General features: G+C 38.5%; 1 protein-coding gene and 1 long non-coding RNA gene across 4 annotated transcripts in view; both read right to left on the bottom strand.

Moving 5' to 3' along the window:
• Window positions 1-2,128, bottom strand: part of LOC139826422 (uncharacterized) — a 32,148-nt gene extending 30,020 nt beyond the window's left edge. The window contains exon 1 of the long non-coding RNA XR_011736467.1: window positions 2,035-2,128. This is a non-coding gene — a long non-coding RNA (uncharacterized lncRNA). The remainder of the gene's footprint in view (window positions 1-2,034) is intronic.
• Window positions 2,129-16,183: 14,055 nt separating this feature from the next.
• LOC136114788 (transducin-like enhancer protein 4) overlaps window positions 16,184-21,936 on the bottom strand; it is a 98,593-nt gene continuing 92,840 nt past the window's right edge. For all 3 annotated transcript variants that reach the window (XM_065860358.2, XM_065860359.2, XM_071802879.1), the window contains 5 exons: window positions 21,338-21,585; window positions 20,284-20,431; window positions 19,526-19,676; window positions 19,126-19,202; window positions 16,184-18,011 (listed from right to left, as the gene is read on the bottom strand). In XM_065860358.2, coding sequence (XP_065716430.1) covers window positions 17,904-18,011; window positions 19,126-19,202; window positions 19,526-19,676; window positions 20,284-20,431; window positions 21,338-21,585 — 732 coding nt within the window. In that variant the 3' untranslated portion in view covers window positions 16,184-17,903. The remainder of the gene's footprint in view (window positions 18,012-19,125; window positions 19,203-19,525; window positions 19,677-20,283; window positions 20,432-21,337; window positions 21,586-21,936) is intronic.

Here is a 21,936-nt window from a genome sequence, read left to right as displayed (position 1 = left end):
AATTACATGGTCTTAAACAAATTATAGCAATGAAAACAAGGGTGAACTAAAAAGGAAGAGTAATAACATCGACTGAATAAAACTTATGTAAATTGGATCTCAGTCAGTCTAAAAATGTATCCTGTAATGGAACCTGGAGGGTTCAGGTCCTAGTTAGTTTGGAAACCCCAGTTTGAATGAGAGTGACAAACAGAAATCCCTCCCGGACCCACTTCCTTCTTCACACAGCTCCAGCTTGCCTGTTGTAGTAAAGACTAACCTAAGTTTCAAGCTTTGAATCAGCATTCTTCTGAACTAGTGTTTATGAATTTCATCTACCATCAGCATTCCTTCTTCTATCTAATAAATGCAACCAGTTTGATTACCAGTTTTTCTGAACGTTCATCAAGGAGCCAGTAGAAATCTGCTTTTATTGTACTGCTACATTGAGAAGACCCTAAAAGCTTCCAAAGATTCAATGGGAGAAAAGGGACAGAAAGAGTGAAAAACAAGGAGTTTCGTAAATATGGTATATGATTTGCACAGTATACTGATCTCACAAGACAAAAAAACTACACCACTGCATACATGAGCTGGATGAACAAGGACTAGGTGGTAGAGATTAATCATATCAGCAAGCTCCCGTCTTTAAAAAAAACTTTCATGACTTTTGCCAATAGCCAAAAGCAAAAAACAGCCATCAGAAAGGCTTAAAAACATTTATAACTTGGTCAGTTAAAACTGACACCTAGAAAAACCACCTCAAAATCTTTCAAGCAATCAGAGCAGATTGGGGACATGCCTGGCATGAGATGGCCCCAAAGCACACTCATCATATGGTTTGAGAAGTCTGCGCGATCCTTTGAGATAGCAGTCAGAATGAGTACCACTGCCATCAAGAATTCCACATGGCTGTATTCATCTGCATACAGCCTAATCTGTAATGCCTGCCTGACAGCGTGTTAAACATTTAAAGACACTTACTGACTTCTAATGAAAACACGATTTCAGACTGCACAACTGGCTTGATGCAGTTCAGCTTTCCAAAGAAAGCAAAGTCCGTGTCTGTCAACATTATGCATATGTCTAATAATTATCTTCCTGCAAGAGAATACAGCATACAGCTCTGGAAGAAAAACAAACACACAAAAGAACAAACAAACAAATAAACCCACCATATTCAGTAAAGAAGTCAATTGCCTTGAGTAAATTCAGCACCTAAGGCATACTGGAAGTCTCTCTAGCCTAGGTTGTTAGATATCTCTGAGGTCCAAAAGATCTGAAATTCTCAAGTGAAGCCATTCACCCTTTCACTTTTATCCTGGTATTGGAAAAGGAGTGAGGGAGAGAGTCTCAAAGAACAATTTAGTAAGGTAATCCAGCTGCCAGATTTGGTAAGGTAAGTGCATGGGATTGAGATGGCCAGGTGCCTTTGAAAGCATCCTCTCTAATTGCTTTATTTTAATTAAATATTATAGTAACGCTTCTTATACTTTATAAGTGATTAATATTTATTATAAATCAGTAAGAATCTAAGATCAGGTAAAGGACTGCTTTCTTTATTTCACTTAGAGCTTATTGTATATATTTTTACACAATATGAGCAGCTTAAAATAGTGCATGACCTGCAGTAAATATGAGGAATCTCATTTCATACTAGCAAAATAAAATTCTTACATTTTGAAATGTTAGTAATGTAATCCATGCAAACACAATAAAATAAAACACTAAAAGAATTCATTAACTTTATTTCATTGGTTTTCCACAAACCAAGATATACTTCCAGAGGCATGTGTTAGTCTTTCTTGTGGTAATGGACTTTCTTTGCTGGATCCTTTTTCTGAGCTGCCAAAAACGTTTGCCCTTTGGCAGGCAGCCAGCACTGACTTTAAGCCCATAGCAGGAGCTACTCTCTAATGTGGTTGCTTTCACAGAGAGGAGCTTTCTCAGCGTTGTACTAGTGGTTTCTGCAACAGTCAGCGCATTCTTGGAAACATGCTTTAGCTCTAAATTAGGGATGAGATGCTGTAATACATTGCTTTGAATTTTGCATACCTGTCAGCAGTAGCTTTTGAAGCTTTCAAAGTGCTGCAAGATGATCCTCCTTCTCCATTGCCTTCCTGCAATTCAAGGTCTCCTTGAAAGTGGCAGCGAGTGGCACCAGGACCAGGTACCCACTCACTCTGTCCATCTCAGTGGAATGCTCCCTCCTGCTCTCACATTGCATTTCCCCTAACAGTCTCTCCCAGCCAGTAATACTGGCTGAAAACCAAAATGCTGGGTGACTTTCACACCCACACAGGATTAGTAAGGAATAGACTTCACATTATTTTTTTTTCCAATGCAGAAAAAGTGTGAGGCACAGTAAGTTGAGCTTGGGAACAAAGTATCTTTCCCTGGTGGTTAAGAGCAATTTGAGATGGAAAATACCTTTTACTGTTGTTTATTACTCCTGCAATGGGCAGAATCCTGCTGCAACACATGACCCAGTGCTTGGTAGCATCTGATGAGAGTCTTATATACTCATAAATCTTGTGATTTTGAGAAGACAGGTTACCAGGATTTCAGTGTGACTTCTAAACCGTGTCTATTTGGGGAAGACTGCTCACCATTTCTTCATGACAACTCAAACTCATCTCATCATGCATCATTAGCAGTCACTAGGTCCCTGTTCTCCCAGTACAGGAAAAGAACAAGAAATTTTGTGAAATACCCTTTTGTTAATAAGCATAGTTACAGTCGAATTCAATTCTCTTGAGCTCCAGCCACTTGTAGCACAAGTGTGGTTTTGCATGGCTTAGTTCTTGATCTGCTGCTGTTCCTGTGAATTACTTGGTTTGACCTAAAAGCATTTCAGGTTAAGTTTCTTGGTGAGTACACACAAAAAAAACACCGTATCATAATCAATAAGTAGATGTCTAAATGCTGAGAAAAACCTCAGACTACCCTCTTTAAGACCTTTGGCAGGAATGCTGAGGGAATAAGTTCAGATAAGTGGCATTTATCCATTCTCCTTCTGATGAAGAAAAGAACACATCTGCAAAACTTGTTAGAGAAGAGCTATTCACATTCCCCTTCCTCTGCTTCCATCACCACACAAAAACCTACATTAAAATAGCCTATTAAAAAATGACTGTTTACAATACTGCAGGGGAAACTGACCAAATGAGGCCTTCATCCACTTAGGCTTGTCTGCAGCATTTATTTAAAGAAATGAATGTTTAAGAAAGAAAGGCAGTTTCAAAACTACATTCACCTGACAGTTTTCTTTGGACATTAGAAAGAGAAGAACTGATAAACAGAATACTTCTATTCCAGTGTTATTTGCCTTAAATGAAGAGCTCCTTCTTTAACTGAGAGTCCTTTTGCATTCTGTATTTCAAGTATTTCATGGCAAGTAGTTCTACAGATCAAACTATGCTGAAGATGGCAGGTCTCCTTGCAATTGGTCTAATTATTATAGCAATAATTTTTAAGATAATGAATCTATCCTTGCTGTTGATTACAATTAAACTTTCACGTGGTACCTGGAGATTGTGGACCTAGCCTATTGCATACAGATATTATCTCCATGTTTGTATTTTTGCATTTCTAGATACATATTTACAAAACACACAAATTATATTTTTGAGTACTCCTTTCAGTAACATATTGTTTATAAGACGAAAAGGGGCTTTTATCATAATATTTTCCACCTGTGCTGTACTTCACATTTGACTTGTTTTTAAAGAAAATAAACCAAAGCTCAGAGTCAGTTTTCTACCATTTTTTGTTCTATGAAGATGAAAACATGTTGGGGTTGGGCGGGGAGAGGGAGGGGAGAAGCCGGGGGGTTGACAGTTCATATTAAAATTCAAACAAGGCATTAACAACAGCATTTTCATACCCCAGTTGCAGAGCCATATGAGCAAAGTTGTTTAAAAGTGCAACTACAAAGCCTCACTGTATACCCTAATCTTGGCTCTAGGCCTGAGGCTTTCTCCCTAAGCAAAAATACGTGGAAATAAAAGGTAGCTTGCCCAAGCAAGACAAGATGAAAATCAAAGGACTGTCCCTTTAAGAAAAATATATCATCCTTCATCACTTTGAATGGCTGCATTACAGCTCTGCTTCTTTTGTGCTTCAGTTGAGCAAGTTACAGATATTAAACAGAATGGCACATCACAATAGGACATGAAATGAATTACAGCATAATGAGTGAACACATCTACTGTATTATTATACATAGTTACCTTTTATGTATTATGTAAAAGAACCCAACTTGAGAGATCTAGCTCATTCTTCATTTCAAAAGAATTTTGTAGAGATCAGTTATAGTGTCAATTACTTCAGTATCAAACAGCAGAATTTTTTGAAAGCCGTAAGGTACAGGAGGGCCAGGCAGAGCTAAGTACATCACCAGTCACTTGGACAGCACTGATGTTAACACACAGCAATGAAAAGCAGCAACAACAAATTTCAACCCCGTTTTGCTATTCAGCAGCATAACTGCTCTGCTTGGGATAAATGACAACACAGTGTCAGGACTCTGACAAGCTACGCAGAGTTCTTACCAATGTCTTGGGAGGATCTTCACAGTTATACCCACCATCCCATTTTACAGGTAGCTGCTTGCACTGATGAGGGCATTTTATATAGTAAACTGGTGTCCTATGGAAATAAGGCACAGCAAAACTGGAAAAAAATATTCCTTTCCAGAAGGAAATACCATTCCCAGCAGTAGCTTGCAAAAATAATGTTGCCTGCAGCAAAGAGGGAGGTAGGTTAAAACTGATTTCATCTTTAAAAACAGATGACAATGTTTTTTGAATTTTGTTACTTCTCAGAATAAAGGAACATCAGATTCTTCGACTGTTTGAGCTAATGCCAAGGCCATCCATAGACCGTACTACAGAAGGTCAAACTATGTCCATCAAAATTTACAGATGCTTATACAGAAAATAATATTTTACTGTAACTTCTTGAATTATAACAGCTCATATGAACTTGTGGTTTCACTTATTAAAAAATAAAAAAATTCAACCATAAATAAGTCATCAGAAAAATGTAACAAACAATGGAAACTGTAGGCTATATATGGTGCCTCCAAATGAAAATTATAATTTTTTTTTTGTTCAAGATAACATACTTGGTTTATACATGTCATTCATCGTAGCTTATCTGCATTGGACTATTGGATAGGTGAAACACTTAAACAGGCTAACCATTTTTATGCAGCTGATAGCGGTTTAACAACTGCAAGAAATACAGTTCTCTTTAGAGGAAGAACTTCATAATCTTTCATCTGCTGGAAACCAAATACATTATAAGGAAATTATAAATATTCCTTTTATCTTACCATGATAAAGTGATTTACTGCAAACATTAATGTACCTACTCACCACACATAACTTATAACAGAGGAAGATCTTGAAATGTTTTTATGTAAACAATCACAGATTTTCCTATGGTTACTAAAAGTCTATTTAAAAATCTTTAGTAGCAAGGGACCTTGATGAACATTGTTTCTAGCAGATCTCAATGTTTGCTCTAATTTTTGCATAATATTTATCCCAATGAGACCATTTTTGTCTCAAGTCCTTACATAAATGAAGTCTGTAACAAAAGCAAATATATTTTTACTAGGTTCTTATAAAGCAGGCCTCGGAACAGAAATGCAAACACAGATACTAATGTTTATTAATGGAAGCATCTTCCTGGAGCTCATCAAGTACCTCCAGCCATCACCATTCACAGAAAATGCCACATTTACCCTAGCTGACAGAACAGAAAATATACAGGGCTCCAAATATCATACAACAACCAGGCTCCCATAACTATCACCACCTGTTATTATACCTGATGAGCAAGGGTGCACCCAAAAGAGAGTTACACACTTGTTCTATGTCCTGTATTCATCACATAACAATGCCTAGAGAAGGCTTTCAATTTTGATGCAGTCTTTTGTGAAAGTTCACTCATCCAGAAGCTGGGTTCAGGAAAGGAGAAACAAGACTCCAGTTGTGATTATTTATTAGAGGGATGTTTAGAGACTCAACATAAGTTTAAAATATTAAATTTCTAGCCTGCCTGGGAAACTACTATAAGCCTTCCTGTTACATTAAGACCTCCAAAGAGACTAGTACGTCCAAGAGTAACATCATAGTGTGCAATAAATGCCAACTGAAAGACATCATGATGTCCCTCAGGGAGGTGCCTCATTTTATACGTGATTCTGCATAATGACACACAACATGCCGGCATTCTGGATCCTGGGATATCTATTGATGTGTCATGTTTTCACATTAGCCTGTCTTTCAATCTCAAATTTCCTGAAGCAGATATGTTAAAAATATGTTTCTGTCCTTTACGTAATCTTTCAGAGAAATAATGTTACGTAGTTTATAAATGAATCCCTGAGTAAAAGGTAACAGTTACACTTCCCACTTAGGATCCATAGATATCGAAGTGTCTCATACAGAAGCATATTTATAAAATATATTTTAATAAAGTATAAAAGCCAAGTTAAAGTATCTTCACAGAAAAATTTCCATAGGTTTCAATGGAGGACGTTATCAGAATATTTTATTAGGAGCCACTGTGGAAAAATTGCTTCATTATAGACATTACAGAAAAAAAACAAACATGATTTACATCAGAATCTAATATCCCATACTCCAACTGAAGACACAGGTGCAGGCATACATAATATATCACAAAGTAACATCAAACATATTTTTATGATCTTCTAGCTTGGCCAGAATAAGATTGTAGGAATTGATACTATATCTCCTAACCCCCAAGAAAGCAAAAAAGAATCCCAGGCCTACCATAACCAGTTGATGTGAAAGTTTATTATAGCAATCAACTGTAAAACAGACTAAAAAATGCATTTCATTCAGAGGAACTGGTTCAGTCTAGACCACTAGAACCAGTCACCAGGACGCAGCTTTATCTGTGTTCTGGTAAAGCACAGAGATCTCTGAGAGGGCCAGGCACTGTACACACGTAAGACATAAGATAATTCTCACATGCAAAGAGGTTGCAACCTCGAAAACAAGATAGGAAAAAGACACAGGCACACAGGTATGTATCTGATGGCGAGGGTCAATAGCCTGCACAGCACATCAGCTTTTGCTCTGAGCTCAGCAGAGCAGGGTACTTAACATCAGCCACCCACCTCACCCAAGGTCATGCCCTGGGTGCCCTCATGCAGGTAGGGAGCCTAAGCTCTGCATCATGAGAAAGCTTCCAGATGAAAATTTGTCTAAAATATAAATTTCAGTTTTTAAAGTGAGTTAGTATGAATTATCTGAGGTCTTCCATTAAGGAAAAACATAACACTTTTCTTGAGGTATTTGTAGTTTGTTCGAAGGCTTTATTTTTTTTCTTTTTTCTTTCTTTATTTTTTTTTTAAGTCTGTAATTTAGAATCAGAGAATATCCCGAGTCAGAAGGCACCCACAAGGATCATCACATTCAACTCCTGACTCCACACAGGGCAACCTAAAATTTAAACCATGTGTCTAAGAGCATTGTCCAAAACCTTACTGAACACCAGCAGGCTTGGGGCCACAGTAACCTCCATGAAATGCTTGTTCCAGGACTTGGCCATCCTCTCAGAGAAAAACCTTTCCCTAATATACAATCTGAACTCCCTCTGATGAGCTTTAAGCCACTCCCTCACATCCTGTCATTGGACAGAGATCAGCACCTCCCACCCCACTTCCCCTCATGAGGAAGCTGCAGACAGTGATGAGGTCACCCCTCAGCTTCCTCTTCTCCAAGATGAACAAGCCTAGTATCCTCTGCCATTCCTCTCCTGCCATGCCATATAGTTCTTTCATCATCTTTGTTGCCGTACTTTGGACACAAACCCTTTCCTTTATTAAGGAAATGTTGCAAAACGAAGCAAAAAACCAAATAATAGGACAAATATTCATCCATTTGTGCTAGTAAATAGGACTATGCAGCACACACACTGTGACTGAGTAGGTTGAACAGTAAATCTGGAACAGGAACTCCTTTTTTTTTTTTTGGTCCCCTAAACAATATGTTGTCACAAACCAACACTGGGCTACTAGGGCCACAGAGATGTGAGGTAAAAGGTAGAAACCAACCCCATACCTTTTGAACAAATTCAGTAACATTCTTAAAGGAATTAACTCTCTTGCACTCTGTTCTTCAATTATGCCAGGCCTTACAAAAACTACAATGAATTGAGCTGCAAGTACAGTACACCCAGAAATTGCCAAGGTGCTTGGAGGCTTTGGTTAGACACAATAGAGAGCTGTCCCAAGAAGCTGAAGGGCCTACATCAAAATTCTTTATTTTTAAATAGAAAAAGATTATCAGGAAATGATATAAAATAAAAAAATCCTTTCCTGAAAGACTCACTGAGATTACAGCTCAGAGAAAGGGTATACCCCAGATGAGCTGACAAGAGCTGAGAGAAAAGCCCTTTTAAGGACTCAAAATGCTCCCATTTGACAACCAGTCCAGGACACAATTTTTTTAGATGCTTTAGGACAAAGGCAGACTTCCTGGCCTCTCATGCCATTACCACAGGCATGGGAATGCCCATAAGGCTGAAGGTCACAGAGCTGCCACAGAGATGTAATGGGAGGTGATCAGAAGACCCGAGGGTGAAAGCCATGTATTATGTCCCTGAAGTCAGAGCCCATCTGTGTGCAGAGAGCTAGGACTGCCAGGCAGAAAAGCCTGACAATATGCTCCTTAAGTCTCCAGTATTACAGTGCTGCCAAGCTGGGTCAGTATTTCACTAAAAGTTAACAAGGGGAACCTAAACGCTCCACAATCATTTCATGTCCTTCCTTCTCAAGAAATCGTACTACCACAGTGCAAACGACTGGGTTGGGAAACAGGTGACAAACACGAGGGATTATCAAAACCTGCTCACACGACCAAGTGCATCATGGAACACATCTTTACTAACAACAAGAAGTAGCTACCCTGTACTTTCAAAAGCATATGGAGTTACTTATTTCTTAGTGCATATGCTTTCTCTGCCAAGTAGCTGCCTCTCACCAGTCCCAGGAATGGCTGGAATTCAGCAATAAATAACATTTTCCCTGGACTGTGCCTGTGGTTTGTCAAGTGCACTGGACAGAGGTGCTATATAAATGTCACTAGTTATATTAGGTGATTCCCTGAGGGAAAGCTGCTATAAATGATGTCAGGAGTGTTACCACACAGCTAGCAGTAGTCACATTATCCTTTTAGGTCCGCAGCAAAGTCTTCAGCAGGCTCCTCTCATAATCCAGTGAAACAGAGTGATGAAAAGTTACAGAGGAGCAACCAAGCACAGGTGTTTGTGCTCTTTTATTGTACATTCAAGGTGCAGGAAAACAGAGAGTTGTTCTTTTTTTTTTTTTTTAAATATAGCATGTAGTTAGCTTCATGACTTTTTTCTGCATAAGAAAATTCAGCCTTCATTTATTTCATTTCTTCTGTATGTTCCTCTACCAACCTGCTGCATTCCAGTTGGATACCATTCAGGTACCTAACTTCAATAGCATCAGACTCCTTTTTTATTTCATACCTAAAACTGGTGTGAGGCCCCACAAAACTCAGCTCAAAGTTTTCTTGTGTTGTTATCATTGGACATTGTTACATTAAACAAGTTATTTGAAAAGCTAAGCAGGGTGGCTGATAATGATTTCTCTGGTGGACTGATGTTCGGTTGCAGAAAGAAAATAAGTTAGTTGGTATGAAACAACGCTCCTGGTGATCCATCAAGCCTGTACATGCATGTTCACATCCTTCCAGGTGCAAACTTGCCCAGACCTAAGTATACAAATACTTGTGGCAGGCTCAGAAATTTTGCATTTGTTAGGCATTCAAAAATGCCTGATCTAGAAGGCAAGGCTGGTAAAATTCAGCCTGGTGTGAGAATACTGCCTGTGTTTCACATGGAACAATTTGGCTATTAATACCATTTTCCCCTACTCTTCCAGACATGGTAAGTGAAGGGATCCTCGGCAATCCTTGTCCTCAAGCCACATGTCTCACAGCAGGGCACAGCTGCAGGCAGTACAACTGACTACACCTAGCTGTAATCATCTTGCCTCCCTCCTGTGCAGCCAAAATTATCTCCCCTCTCTTCCCTTGCTGTTATTCTGAGCAGTTTACAGTTATCAGTCTGCATAGCTGCGGTCGGGGAAACACCACTGAGCCCAAGCGCTACGGACATGACCAGTAACAGATGTGGGGAGGAGAAGCATCTGCTCTATCTCCAAGCTCAGAAAAATCCAAACACTTTGAGTTATAAAAGAAACCAGATCACCTGTCTGGGCTGATGGAGTACAAACCCAGCGAGTCTAAGCAGGCTGCAACACACTGCATTAGAGCTTGAATAATGTGTAGTTTTCTTTTTAACTATTGTTTTTAGATAAGCAGTGTCATAATAAATAGACCTAGGGAGAAGTGCTCATTTTTCAGCTGCAGAGAAACACTCCAAATGGGTGTTCTCCATTTGACAGCCCTTCTCTCTTCACCCACCTTCCTCTTCTCCCTCTCTCAAACCAAACTTTTTTTCAAAATAAACATCCCTTCATTCCATTACACATCCTTTATATAAGCAGGTCAAGCATGTATGTAGGACTGGAGGAGACCTATGGGCTATGCACCCCAATGCACCCTCATCTTAAAATCAGTCTGCTTTTGTTCTCCAGAGTCTCTAGATTGCAAACCCACTCCAGGTGCTCCTTGCTCTAACAGGTGCCTCTTTAATTTCAGGTTACACTGTTTTGCTTACTTGTTTTCCAAGCTAGCATTATCTTTCAGTTATAACAGGCTTGATGAATAGACATCTGAAGCATTTTTAGAGGACAAATGTATCTGCTCTCGGTCTGCCAGTTTGATAGATTGGAAGGATGTAGGCCTTTCTTACATGACATGTTCTCCATTCCTTTGATTTTCCAGTCTGCCCAGTAGGCCCTTCTCCCCATCAGTTCCATTTTCAAATACATTTTTTCAATACTGGCAACCAGGTTTGTACTTATTATTCCAGGCAGGGTCTCGCCCATGCCATGAATAATGGCAGCAATACTTCTCTATCTCTGCTGCAAATGCCTCTCCTGACACATCCTAGGTCACATTTGTCTCTTTCACGGCTGTCTCCTCCTGGCACGCCAAGCCCAGCTCGGACTCCCAGCTCCTTCTCCTCGTCTGTCATTTCCAGCTGATGAGCACCTGTGAAACTTGGTAAAGCAGGAGGGTCAGCTAGACAGAGGACTGCTCCTACCGCAATCTTTTATTTAAGACTGCTCAGAGGAAGAAAAAGGCATAAATGAGTCTGTAACATCTGTCACAGTAGTTGTAAAAGCCAGCCAAATCCTGCAAATGCTTTCCATTCCCATTTGCTGAGTGACCCCCAACAACCAGACCAAGCCACAAGCAATAGCATATTTTGAGCACTGAATACCAGCTTCAGGAAGGTTCTCAGTGGGGGAGGAAGGACTGAGAAAATAGCAGCGGAGTCACACCCCCCAAAAAAACCCCTAAAATTAATATAACATAGAGAAGTTATTCTGGCTGTTAAAAGCCTGAATGAAATCAGGTAATTGACAACAGAGGTGGGAACTTTTTTAATCAGGAAAAGAAGGGAGGCTAACATTAATGTTGCTTTGAAAAACCTATTTTCATTGAAATACTAACATCACTGTCCACGCTTAGGAGACTATACTGTAAATTAGAAGTTTTTTGGTATAGTATTGTTTCACATGTTGGAGAGAAGAAAGCCTTGTAACTATACTTATTCTTTCAACAGCACTATTTTTTGTAAGACAGCTAGCCATGTCATCAATAATATCATAAAAGGATTCATGTTTATTCATTCTAAAATGAATGTAAATTGGGACTTCATATCTAACACCTTTAAACCATGCTGAAACACAGAGAAGTTTATTATCTTTACACCATTTATTTTAGATTTTTTTTTTCTCCCCACCCCAGCTACTAGGCAGAAGACTGACCGTTTATGATGCAGCAGTACAACCGTCTCATTTGCACATTTACAGTGCTTGTTAAGGGGCTGAAATTCTTGATTCCCCAGAGGTCCCCCTTTGTTCTTTCCCCAACAGAAAATGTCTCCCTATATTTCAATACAGCTCTGACAAATTTTTCTAAAGAACAGATATCTAGCCTTTAGATAATGCCTTTCATGTAGGATAACATAAAAACCACTTTACATAGGGCTCAAACAAATAATTTGTCTACATGACAGGCAGCAGAGAGCAAAGCAGCTCATTCCACATGGCACCTCCTGCCTGTGGCCCTGGGACCCCACTCATCGCTATGTACCACTCCTTGCATCAAGCGCATCCTAAATTACAGCAAGAAAATCAACATGCAGTTGCTGAAACTCCTCAAAGCCATACTGGACAGACACTGAAACGCATTTAAATATACTGCCAAAATGTTTGTATTTGGTTTTGCTTGGGAAATAAGGTAATAGCTTTGACCACCAAGTGACTGACTTATTTCTTATGGCAACAGCATGGTCTAAAACATGGCTTTTAACAGCAGGCATATCACCTATCTCCCTTTACAGCATTCTTGCGGATTTTGCCACAGCACATTTGTGAAAAGATCCTTCAAAGATAATAAAACCAAGACAATTACTCCTCCAAGCACAAGTGTTGAGGTAACTTTTAAAGAATAGATTTGATTGAAAGGTAAAGATTAGCTTTAAATTCCTCCACCCCTTCCTTTATTTGAATATGAAAAGAAGGTGTAATACAGATGCTTACCTTGATATGACATTAAAAGACAGTTTGGGTCAATATAATTACTGCAGAAGAGCAGAATTTTTTTAAAAATCCTTAAATATTTGTACTTACTGATTTTACCCTTCAGATGCATTTTAGCATTCTGGGGGTAGATGGCTAAGTCCAAATAACAGGTACAGGAGTAACTACTAAACAGTCCCCCCCTTAACGTGTATACTATGAATACAATATCACAGGTTAATCCCCACCAAAACAAGAAAAGAGATGTATTTCTGCAACAATATTTTATAATTTAACTATGTGAGTCAAAGTGACCCCTCAGAAGAGCCTCTTTGCACTTGATGGCAGGTTTATGGACATGTTGTAAATGTCAGACAACACCATTTTTAATAATAAAAAAAGACCCTGTAATACTGTTTCCTTGTAACCAGGACAGAAAATCATTTGGTAAGAGTAAGAACATTTATTGGTTCTGACATAAAAATTTCTTGCTGTGAGGTGGAAACAGCATACTCCAAATACCGGAAGAAACGTGAAATCTCAAGAGTTATGTTCAGTAACTCTTGATTCAAAAGCAGACGCGGCAGGTGCATTATTTAAGAGCTTGTCAGAGATGATCTTCTACAGCACAGTACTCCAGGATTCATCTCCAGCTATGCCTGGGAAGGGGATGCTCATGTAAATATATGGCAGAACTGGCTGGCTGCACATCAAGTCCACACTGCCCAACCCCTTCCAGTGGTACTGTGTCACTGTGGTCACTACAAGATGTTAATTATCAGAAAAGGTCTTCACTACCACATGTGGCTACTTCTCCCACATACCCTACATAGGAGCAGTTCTTCGGCTGAGCTCTTCAGAGTACATTTGCTCTGAAAAATTCAAAGCGACATTTTTCTCAGAAGCCATATTTGATGTTCTAAAGTGTATTTTGTAATGCTGTATTCAGTGCTAATTTGGTGTCACAAAGATGTAGCATATTCAATGCAAATGAGAAGCAGTTGCAGACCAAGCTACTGCTTCGAATTTCCTGACTCCTGCACATATGAAAACTTCAGCATATTTAACAATTTTTTTCTTGCTTTTCATTCTTTCAGAGCATAAATTCTTGAGTAGAAGCCAGTCACATCAGGATTTTGGTAGGGATGATCACAAATAAACATACTAGTAGAAAAACAGAAGAGGCTTAAAGGGCCAAAATAAAAACAAACAAAAACCCCAATCCAAATGGGCTGATTGGATCCTCTATGCCTACAGCAGTGAGGTAAATTTTCAGCTCTGTAAATCATGGGAGCATTGCTGTCTTCAGCAGAGATGAGCTGATCTGTGCAAAGGATCCGACCTGTGTTTCTCTAGAAGACACTCCAGATACACGTAGACTTGCATAGCTATCCTCCTGTTTTTCTGACACAACCACCAATATTTCAGGAAGAAGGAATTCCCTATGTGTTTCAGGTGCTACAGTAAAAACAAACACAAAATCTAATTTGAACTATTCCAGTACAGACTTAAAAATCCTTCAATAAAGGAAAATCACAGCCAGTAAAATATTTTTTTCCTTTTAACATAATTAAGTAGTTTAAAAAGAAACAGAAGAGAAAAATAACTTTTGGCTACGAACAAGCAGAAGAACTATAACTTGAAAATATAACTTAAAATTGCATATTTTTAGAAAATACCACGAAAAATACACTCCTTAAACATGTTTATACTGGCCAGTCAGAAAGGACAGAAAGATCAGAAAAAAATGGCCTTCCTAATGTATCATTGCACTAAAAAACATTTGAGAGAGGAAAAAGAATAGAGAAAGCAATAGTTGTACCTTTAATATGGAGTATGCTGGCCAATTGTCTGTGGTGCAAGAAACATATGTAACAAAACAATTTGGACAAAATGGTGCTCTGCAGTGGTTAAACCAAGGAATGAAAAAGGAAGATATGCCTACGTATGCTTAACTAGAAACCAGGAAGTAGCTCTGCACCACTTCTCACTTGCACTGAGCCCTGAAGGGGAAAAAAATTAGGATGATTACACATTTAGCTGCAGTAATCCTGGATTAAAGCATTTAATTCCTAGACTGTTTACAAGCCATCAGTACAAACATTAATAAGCAGATATATGGCATCATGCTTTAAAAGTATATTACTCTGCTGTCAAAACTAGCTCTTGTACAAATTCAGGAGTATGAAATGTTTTCTTCTCTTTAAAGGAAGGCTTAATCTTAAGGGCTTTAAATAACCTTTCATGCCTGAATTAGTACATAAAAATATAACATCCTCTGCTAAAATTAAGTAGGTGGTTTCTCTTTTGTTCACAAATGGAGTACAGCCTAGCCTTTTAAATTTTTGAATGGCTTTGAAAATAAAAGGTGTTTCTAATGTGGTATTTATAACAGGTAAATTATATCTCTTCAGACAAGAATAACAATTAACAGAAAGCATATGTACCGTGTTTACCTTTATGAAGCATTATTGTACTAAGTAATACAGAACCTCAATACGAGTGAAAACTTCTATTATTCTAGGGGGACATCTAGAAAATTCTTCACTGTTAACTCTAAGGAAACTGATAGCTGGAGGTAAACCTCCATTTACACTCTCCTCCATCAGCAAGTATTACCCAGTCACTCACAGTATAGATAAATGGCCTCATCAACTTAAGCCTTGTTTTTGCATTTCGAAAAAACTAAAAGAACTTCTCAGCCTGGGTTCCTGTACCAGTGATCACCAAGGGCTGGCACGTCACTGCAGGACAGGCTTACACACCTGGGAGTTTCCAACACACACAACGTTGCTTTTCAGAAATGGGGTACAAGAGAAAGGTTTAATTCCTATTTCCCTTTGGATTTTTTCCCATTTCCATTCCTCCTGTTAGAAACAGCACAACTTCTCCCCCTCGCCTCTTCAACAGTATATAAATTAATTTCCCCATTTCACTTCAAACTGTGTCTTAGCACAATGGAAGCTATGTTGAATTCTTCATGTACAATGAACTGTAGTCAACAGAAGCCTTTGCACAGCTGTGAACAAGTTTTAGCTCTGGATGAGGAAACCCAGGCGTGATGCTCAAGTGCAACACCATTCCCCACATCCTGCTGAGCTCCACATTCTTCAGCAGACACGGGAGTCGGAATCATTCCTAATTTCATGCTTTCCAAGGTATGGGTAACATAAAGCTTTGTACCAGATGAGAAACTGCACAAATACAATGTGACAAACTCCTAGGTGACACGCCCGAAGTTCAGAATCACTGCAGTCAGGTCACTTGGGAAACTATAAATCCATTGATTTTGCCAGCTCAGGAAAATTTTGTGAGCCTCTGCATTGTCTGCCAGTGACAAAACTTTGAACTATCTCTAGTGGCATGCTCTGTGACTGAAGGCCTGTTGTCCTTACAGATAGCATGCTGCACACATAACTGAGACTATAATGCATAAAAAGAATGAGGGAGGTGAAAAAAATAGAAAAATGCATCTTAGAAGTTACTTATGTTTAATGCTTAAAAGTCTGAATGCACAAACAATAATCTACCATATAGAAGTACTTGTGGTCAATACAATGCATTAGAACTATGTACAATGACACAGTTTAGTATCAAAATCTTTCTACAATGTAGAGTATTACGAAACTGTTAATGACATCAAACACTAAGCACTTAAGACACCATTTTTTGCTACCACATTTGGAACTTCAATGAACAGTCCATTTTAACTTGCAGCATCAATCCATTTCTAGTATGAAATTAAGTAATTTTCTACTTATACAATAAGATTTATCTACACGGGTCTTTTGATTTTGATCCATAGCAGCAAAGGCACTGTACATCAGCAGATCCACAGACTTAAAGATTTTTTTTAAAGCATTCAAAAAAAAAAAAAAAGTCACAGGTCATAGTTTAACAGCAACAACAACAACATAAAAAGATAACACGTTGTCTCTGGCACAATGGCTCAGTCTGCGTCCGTTTTAGAGACATCCAATCAAGACTTGGATTGAACTGCTGGCGAACAAAGCAAGTCCTCATCCCAATGAGAATCCATTCCTTTTAGTATGTCGGAATGAGTACTCTTGTAAATCCTACCTTGGAGGTCATTGCTTTTGTAGTTTGTATATTGGTAGGCATCCATCCTTATTTCAGTGCAGTTTCCAAAGAACATATCAAATAATTTTCATAATCTCTTGTAATTGAAAAATTGCCCAAAGACACATATCCCCATTTTCAAGGAAACATTGCAAAAGTTTCCAGAAGTAACAAAGGTGACTCTTTGAGGCAACTTATTGTACTCTCTACAATATAACAAAGAGAGGTGCTTATATTAAAAAACCTAGCTTGACACCAAAATGCTTTATGTTGATCAACAGAAAAGCATTGAGAACAAATCTGTACACAAGATGCTATATTAACATTGCAAATATATAAATCAGCACATTCTTACTTAAAGTGAATTTAATTTAGATGTGAACTGAATTTGCCATTCATCACAGGCATGTAGATTACTGGCTACAGTTTGCAATTTCCTAAGTTTCCAAGACTGTCTAAAATAGTTAAGATACAGCATCTTCCCACCAAATAATTATACTGTAATAACACTTAGAGGTCTCATCCAAGAACAGGACTAAAAAATATAACAAAGTGTGTGGTTTGTTGTGTGTTTTTTTTTTCTTTTTTTTTTTCTTTTGTTTGTTTTTGTTTTTTTGTTGTTTTATTTTGTTTTGGTTTTTTTTGTTTTGTTTTTTTTCTTTTCTTTTTCTTTTAAATAGAAACTACAAGTCTATTTAGTGTAACTTTAACTATCTCCTGAACATCCTTCTCCAAGATCCCCAATTTATCCATCTGTAAAAACACAAAGTATACAATGCATCTTTCAAACTAAAGCCGGGCCAGACAGCTTTATTTAGTCAGTTCATTGCTAGAAAGCCTTCTTTAAACAAAATAAATACATTACAGCTATAATACATAATTAAAGAGTCAAGTTCACTGGTAAGTATGCTTACTCCATCTTCTGCCAAATAGCTATCTGACAATTTGGTATCACAAGTTCTTAATGAGCATTCACAAATCAACAGCAAGTTAAGAAGGTAAAAATAAATTCCACAACTGTGATGAGCATTTAAGTTCTCAGTTTAGAAACCAAAAAAAGGAATATACAGCAAAGTGCTAGGAGAAGGAGTTCTGTCTGCATTCAGATTTGTCTCTAATAAATAACTTCATAGACTGTAGCTTTCTTGTCCCCAGAGCCAGTGACAATGTATTTGTCATCCACAGAGATATCACAGCTAAGCACAGATGAGGATTCTTTGGACTACAAGACACAAAAAAAAAAAAGAAAATTATGTCTTTACCATCCACAGGATACACCAGGATGCAGTGGCTCTGCCTCTCCCAGCTTTCCTGTCTTTTCTGAGATGATGTGCACGTATTGTCACATTTTTCTCACTGTTTTAGTGCATATTTTCTTCACATAACATATGTCTGCATTCTTTTCTGCCTGTCACTTCAAGAGCTAAACGCTTCCCACTCATGCAAAGTTTTTGCCAATAAACCTCTGCTTTACTGCACAGGAAGTTTCTTTCTCTGCCCCTCATTAAGAAAGCTTCACTGGGGTTTTAACATCAGTTTTCGGGGAGATGTGCACTTGTTAGGACAATCTGGGCTTTCTGTGGGAGGTTGTTCCAGAGCCAAATACTCTCCACTAAGAAAACTCACACCTCAGCCTTCTCTTGCCAAGGCAAACTGCGTTGTCCCCAACAGCGAAGACACAGCAGGTACCAGTACAGGTGAGACCTGACCTTTAAACCTAAACACCAGTTAGCTCAATTAAAAACATTCCCAACCTAGAGGTATCTGTAAGTGAAGGAGAGAAGGACATGCCAAAAATCCCACTTTTCCTTAATGGCACTGAAGTGCCATTAGAATTGGACACAGAGGGATTAAAGGCTACAGAAAGGTTACAACTTCCAGTCCCCCCACCAGGGATCCTCCACAAGGATACAGTCTTCAGACTGTCCAATTCACTGACTTCAGATGTCTTGCCCAAGAAAAATGCATGTGTTGAATATGACTTTCACTGTTTTAGCTACATTTTTGGACTTTCAGTGAATGCTCACTTAACAACATGACCTGGGTACTGTATTACAGGACTACTACAGCAATATGCACAAGGTGAGGTGAGAAGAAGAATATTAAAAACAATTTTAGATCAAAGGGTTAATTTATTTTAGGAGCTAAATTACTCAAATATTTGAAAGGATAAAAGTGTATCTCTCTTTAATTACAGACGAAGTCTGTAACATAAGAACACAGTAATTAGCCAAGAATTTCCATTTAAAAACTCCTTAAGCTAATGACAGACCCTGCGATGTGCAGCTCTACTGCACTGTAACATATGTGGAAAACAGCTTTTAGGAGATTATTACCTGGAATATACTGGCTCCATAAGGTGTTCTCCAGGCATTAAGAAGATTATCTTTTCCAGTGCTTACAAACCATTTGCCTGCAACAGATTGTTTCAATGTTATTGTTGCATTTTGTTTTCAAGGAATGCACCCCAAGAAACAGATTAATCGTAAGAACAATGCACTCACACATTACTGGAAAATATATTCAAAGAATAGTCACATTTTCACCTGGTTGCACTACGATGTTCAATCACAACATAAGTAGTTCATATGCAAAAGCAGTCACATTGAATTTTAAAAATATTTTTAATACTTAGATATAACACCTAATTTTGAACTATACCCCTGCTTTCATTCAAGGGTCATCTTGAACAAATTTATCAGGAGGGAAAACACTGGCATAGAAAGATTTGCTTACCACAGTGAGCAAATTTGAGTGACAACACACAGCTCTCATGAAGATGCAGCTGGTACTTGTCCGGCTTAGTAACATGCAGCACCTCGACATTGCTGTTCTCCATTCCCACTGCCAACCACTCACCAGTTGGACAGTAGCCCAGTGAGAAGATCTGGAATTAGCACAGCACATGCTTCAGTCAGTAAAGGAATGAGCTTGAGATATTCAAAACCGACTCTTGTTACACTGTTAACATTATGCAAAAACACATTTTGGGCTACCACGGTTTTAAAAACACGATAATCCAATTACTATAGTAATCAAGATAAATTAGTTCATGTAAAGAAAGCTGAATTACAATTGTAATAGTGAAGCACTGAATCAGGCTATAAAAGTTAATGTCCTAGCTTACCTCACAGCATTTAAAAATATTTTCATAAAATATTTTTGAGCAAAAATCTACAGAAACAGGAACAGATTGCACACAAGAACACTTCAATCTGGCAATTCTTTTTTAAAAGGGATTATCCACTACTTTCGTGGGAAAAGTAATAATCTGTCAAATAGTCATAATCCAGAAAGATGTTTAGCTACCATACTAAAAATAAAAAAGGTGTAAAAGGTGTGAGACTAAGTCTAAAATTCCTTGGAATTCTCTTTGAGTTTGCTTTAAAGAAACAACCAAAACCAAAGAAACAAAACCCACAAAAGATAAAAGTCCTTGTTTTTGAAAACCATGACAGATTTTTCTGAACATGCTAAAGCTCCTGAGATTGAACCTGTGATGTGAAGTCATGTTGCTGTAGCTGCCGCCCTTCTCTGAGATCCCAGGATCTGACTGTATTGTCCAAGCCTCCTGTCCATAGTTTGGTGCCATCATTAGAAATGTCAATACAGCTTGCTCCATCCGTGTGGCCCTGAAATTGCCTGAAAATGTTGAAAGAAGATATCCACATTCTCACACTGGAAAGAATTGTATACATGAGCATGTATACAAAATATCTCTTTTTTCTTTCAGTCCCTGACATGCAGTCACTGAAGACAACAGTAACGTAGATTCCAACAGCAATCTGAGATTAATATAAACTCCGGGCTGACCACGTGAGTTTTGTGATGAATTGATGAAGCAATCAGGTCAGACATCCAAGCACTAATTTCATTTCAAAAGCACACTTCACAAGTCAGACAGTCTGAGGATCTTTGCTGCTGTGTGACATCCCCTATTTGACTGAAAATACCCCACCCTCACAAAGCAAAGTGGTATGATTGTAGGAGAAAAAGTGGTCTAAATGGGAACATCAGGGAGTAAAAGCTTGGCTTTATATGCAATACTGAAATGTTACATGTAACAACATACAGTGCAGTGTGCAGAGAAGCTCTGTGTGACTGGCTCCTAGTTTACTGTACATTAGTGCTGTGCAGCAACTCACACCCCTGAGATCCTAAGTTTGCAATGCAGTAATTTACGACATTTTTATCCAAGACATATTTGCTGGAGCACTGATTAAAGAGAATGGAGTGTGAGCACACTATATTACATGGAAACAAAATCCTTATCTATTCAAAGAACGTACAGCAGTGTCAACATCAGCTGATCTGAGGAAATTATAGTTTTGGGGCTGCTCAACAGGCCTAGAATTAAGAGACTCTCAAAACATATAAACAATTATGTAGACTTTTGTCAAGGTATTACCATGGCTATTGCCTAGCAATGAAATACTGGAAGGAGCTACGCAGACACAGTGGAGAAAGTGGCATACATATGCAGAAGAGACTGTCAGGCCATGTCTAATTAATTCTTCACAACCTGATGATCCCGTTCTGTTGACTTACCTTACTAAAGTCTGGTTATGGAGATCCCACACTGCGATGTTCCCATCGCTACAGCAGGAGAAGCAAACCTTGGAATCAGGGCTGATAGCCAGGGCATAGCAAGCTGGAGCTGAAGATGTCAGCTCTGCTTTGATGCGCGGAGTTGGAGCTGCCAGGTCCCAAATGGATAACGTGCTGGCTTCCCCGCCAACAATTAGGGTGCGGCCGTCGGGGAGCAATCTGCAGGAACGGATGTAGTTATCTCTGTTCTGTGGAGACAGAAGCCATCAACAGATTACTCATGAGGAAAGGAAAACAGCATTAACATGAAAGCAGAAATCCATAAAAGTACTGTATTCCCTCCTGGTTTTAATGAGCCATTTATACTTATGACAATGATAAAGCGTATTAATGCCAGAAAATTACATGACATTAGGGAAGTACTTAAACTTGATCTACAAAATTCAGTAGTGAGAGATATTTAATCTTAATTAGCATCAAAATGCAAAGACCTGAACCCAGCCCAAAACAATTCAAGATAGCTGTATTCAACAGCTTGTAGAGAAAGTTACATTTTCATACTCTGTTTATTTCAGCACATTAACCTCTCAGCATGGGGG

This window comes from Patagioenas fasciata, chromosome Z (genome assembly GCF_037038585.1).
Source record: "Patagioenas fasciata isolate bPatFas1 chromosome Z, bPatFas1.hap1, whole genome shotgun sequence".
NCBI classification, from domain to species: Eukaryota; Metazoa; Chordata; class Aves; order Columbiformes; family Columbidae; genus Patagioenas; species Patagioenas fasciata.
Note: the sequence above shows the minus strand (reverse complement) of the source record. Positions and strands in the feature narration are given on the sequence as shown.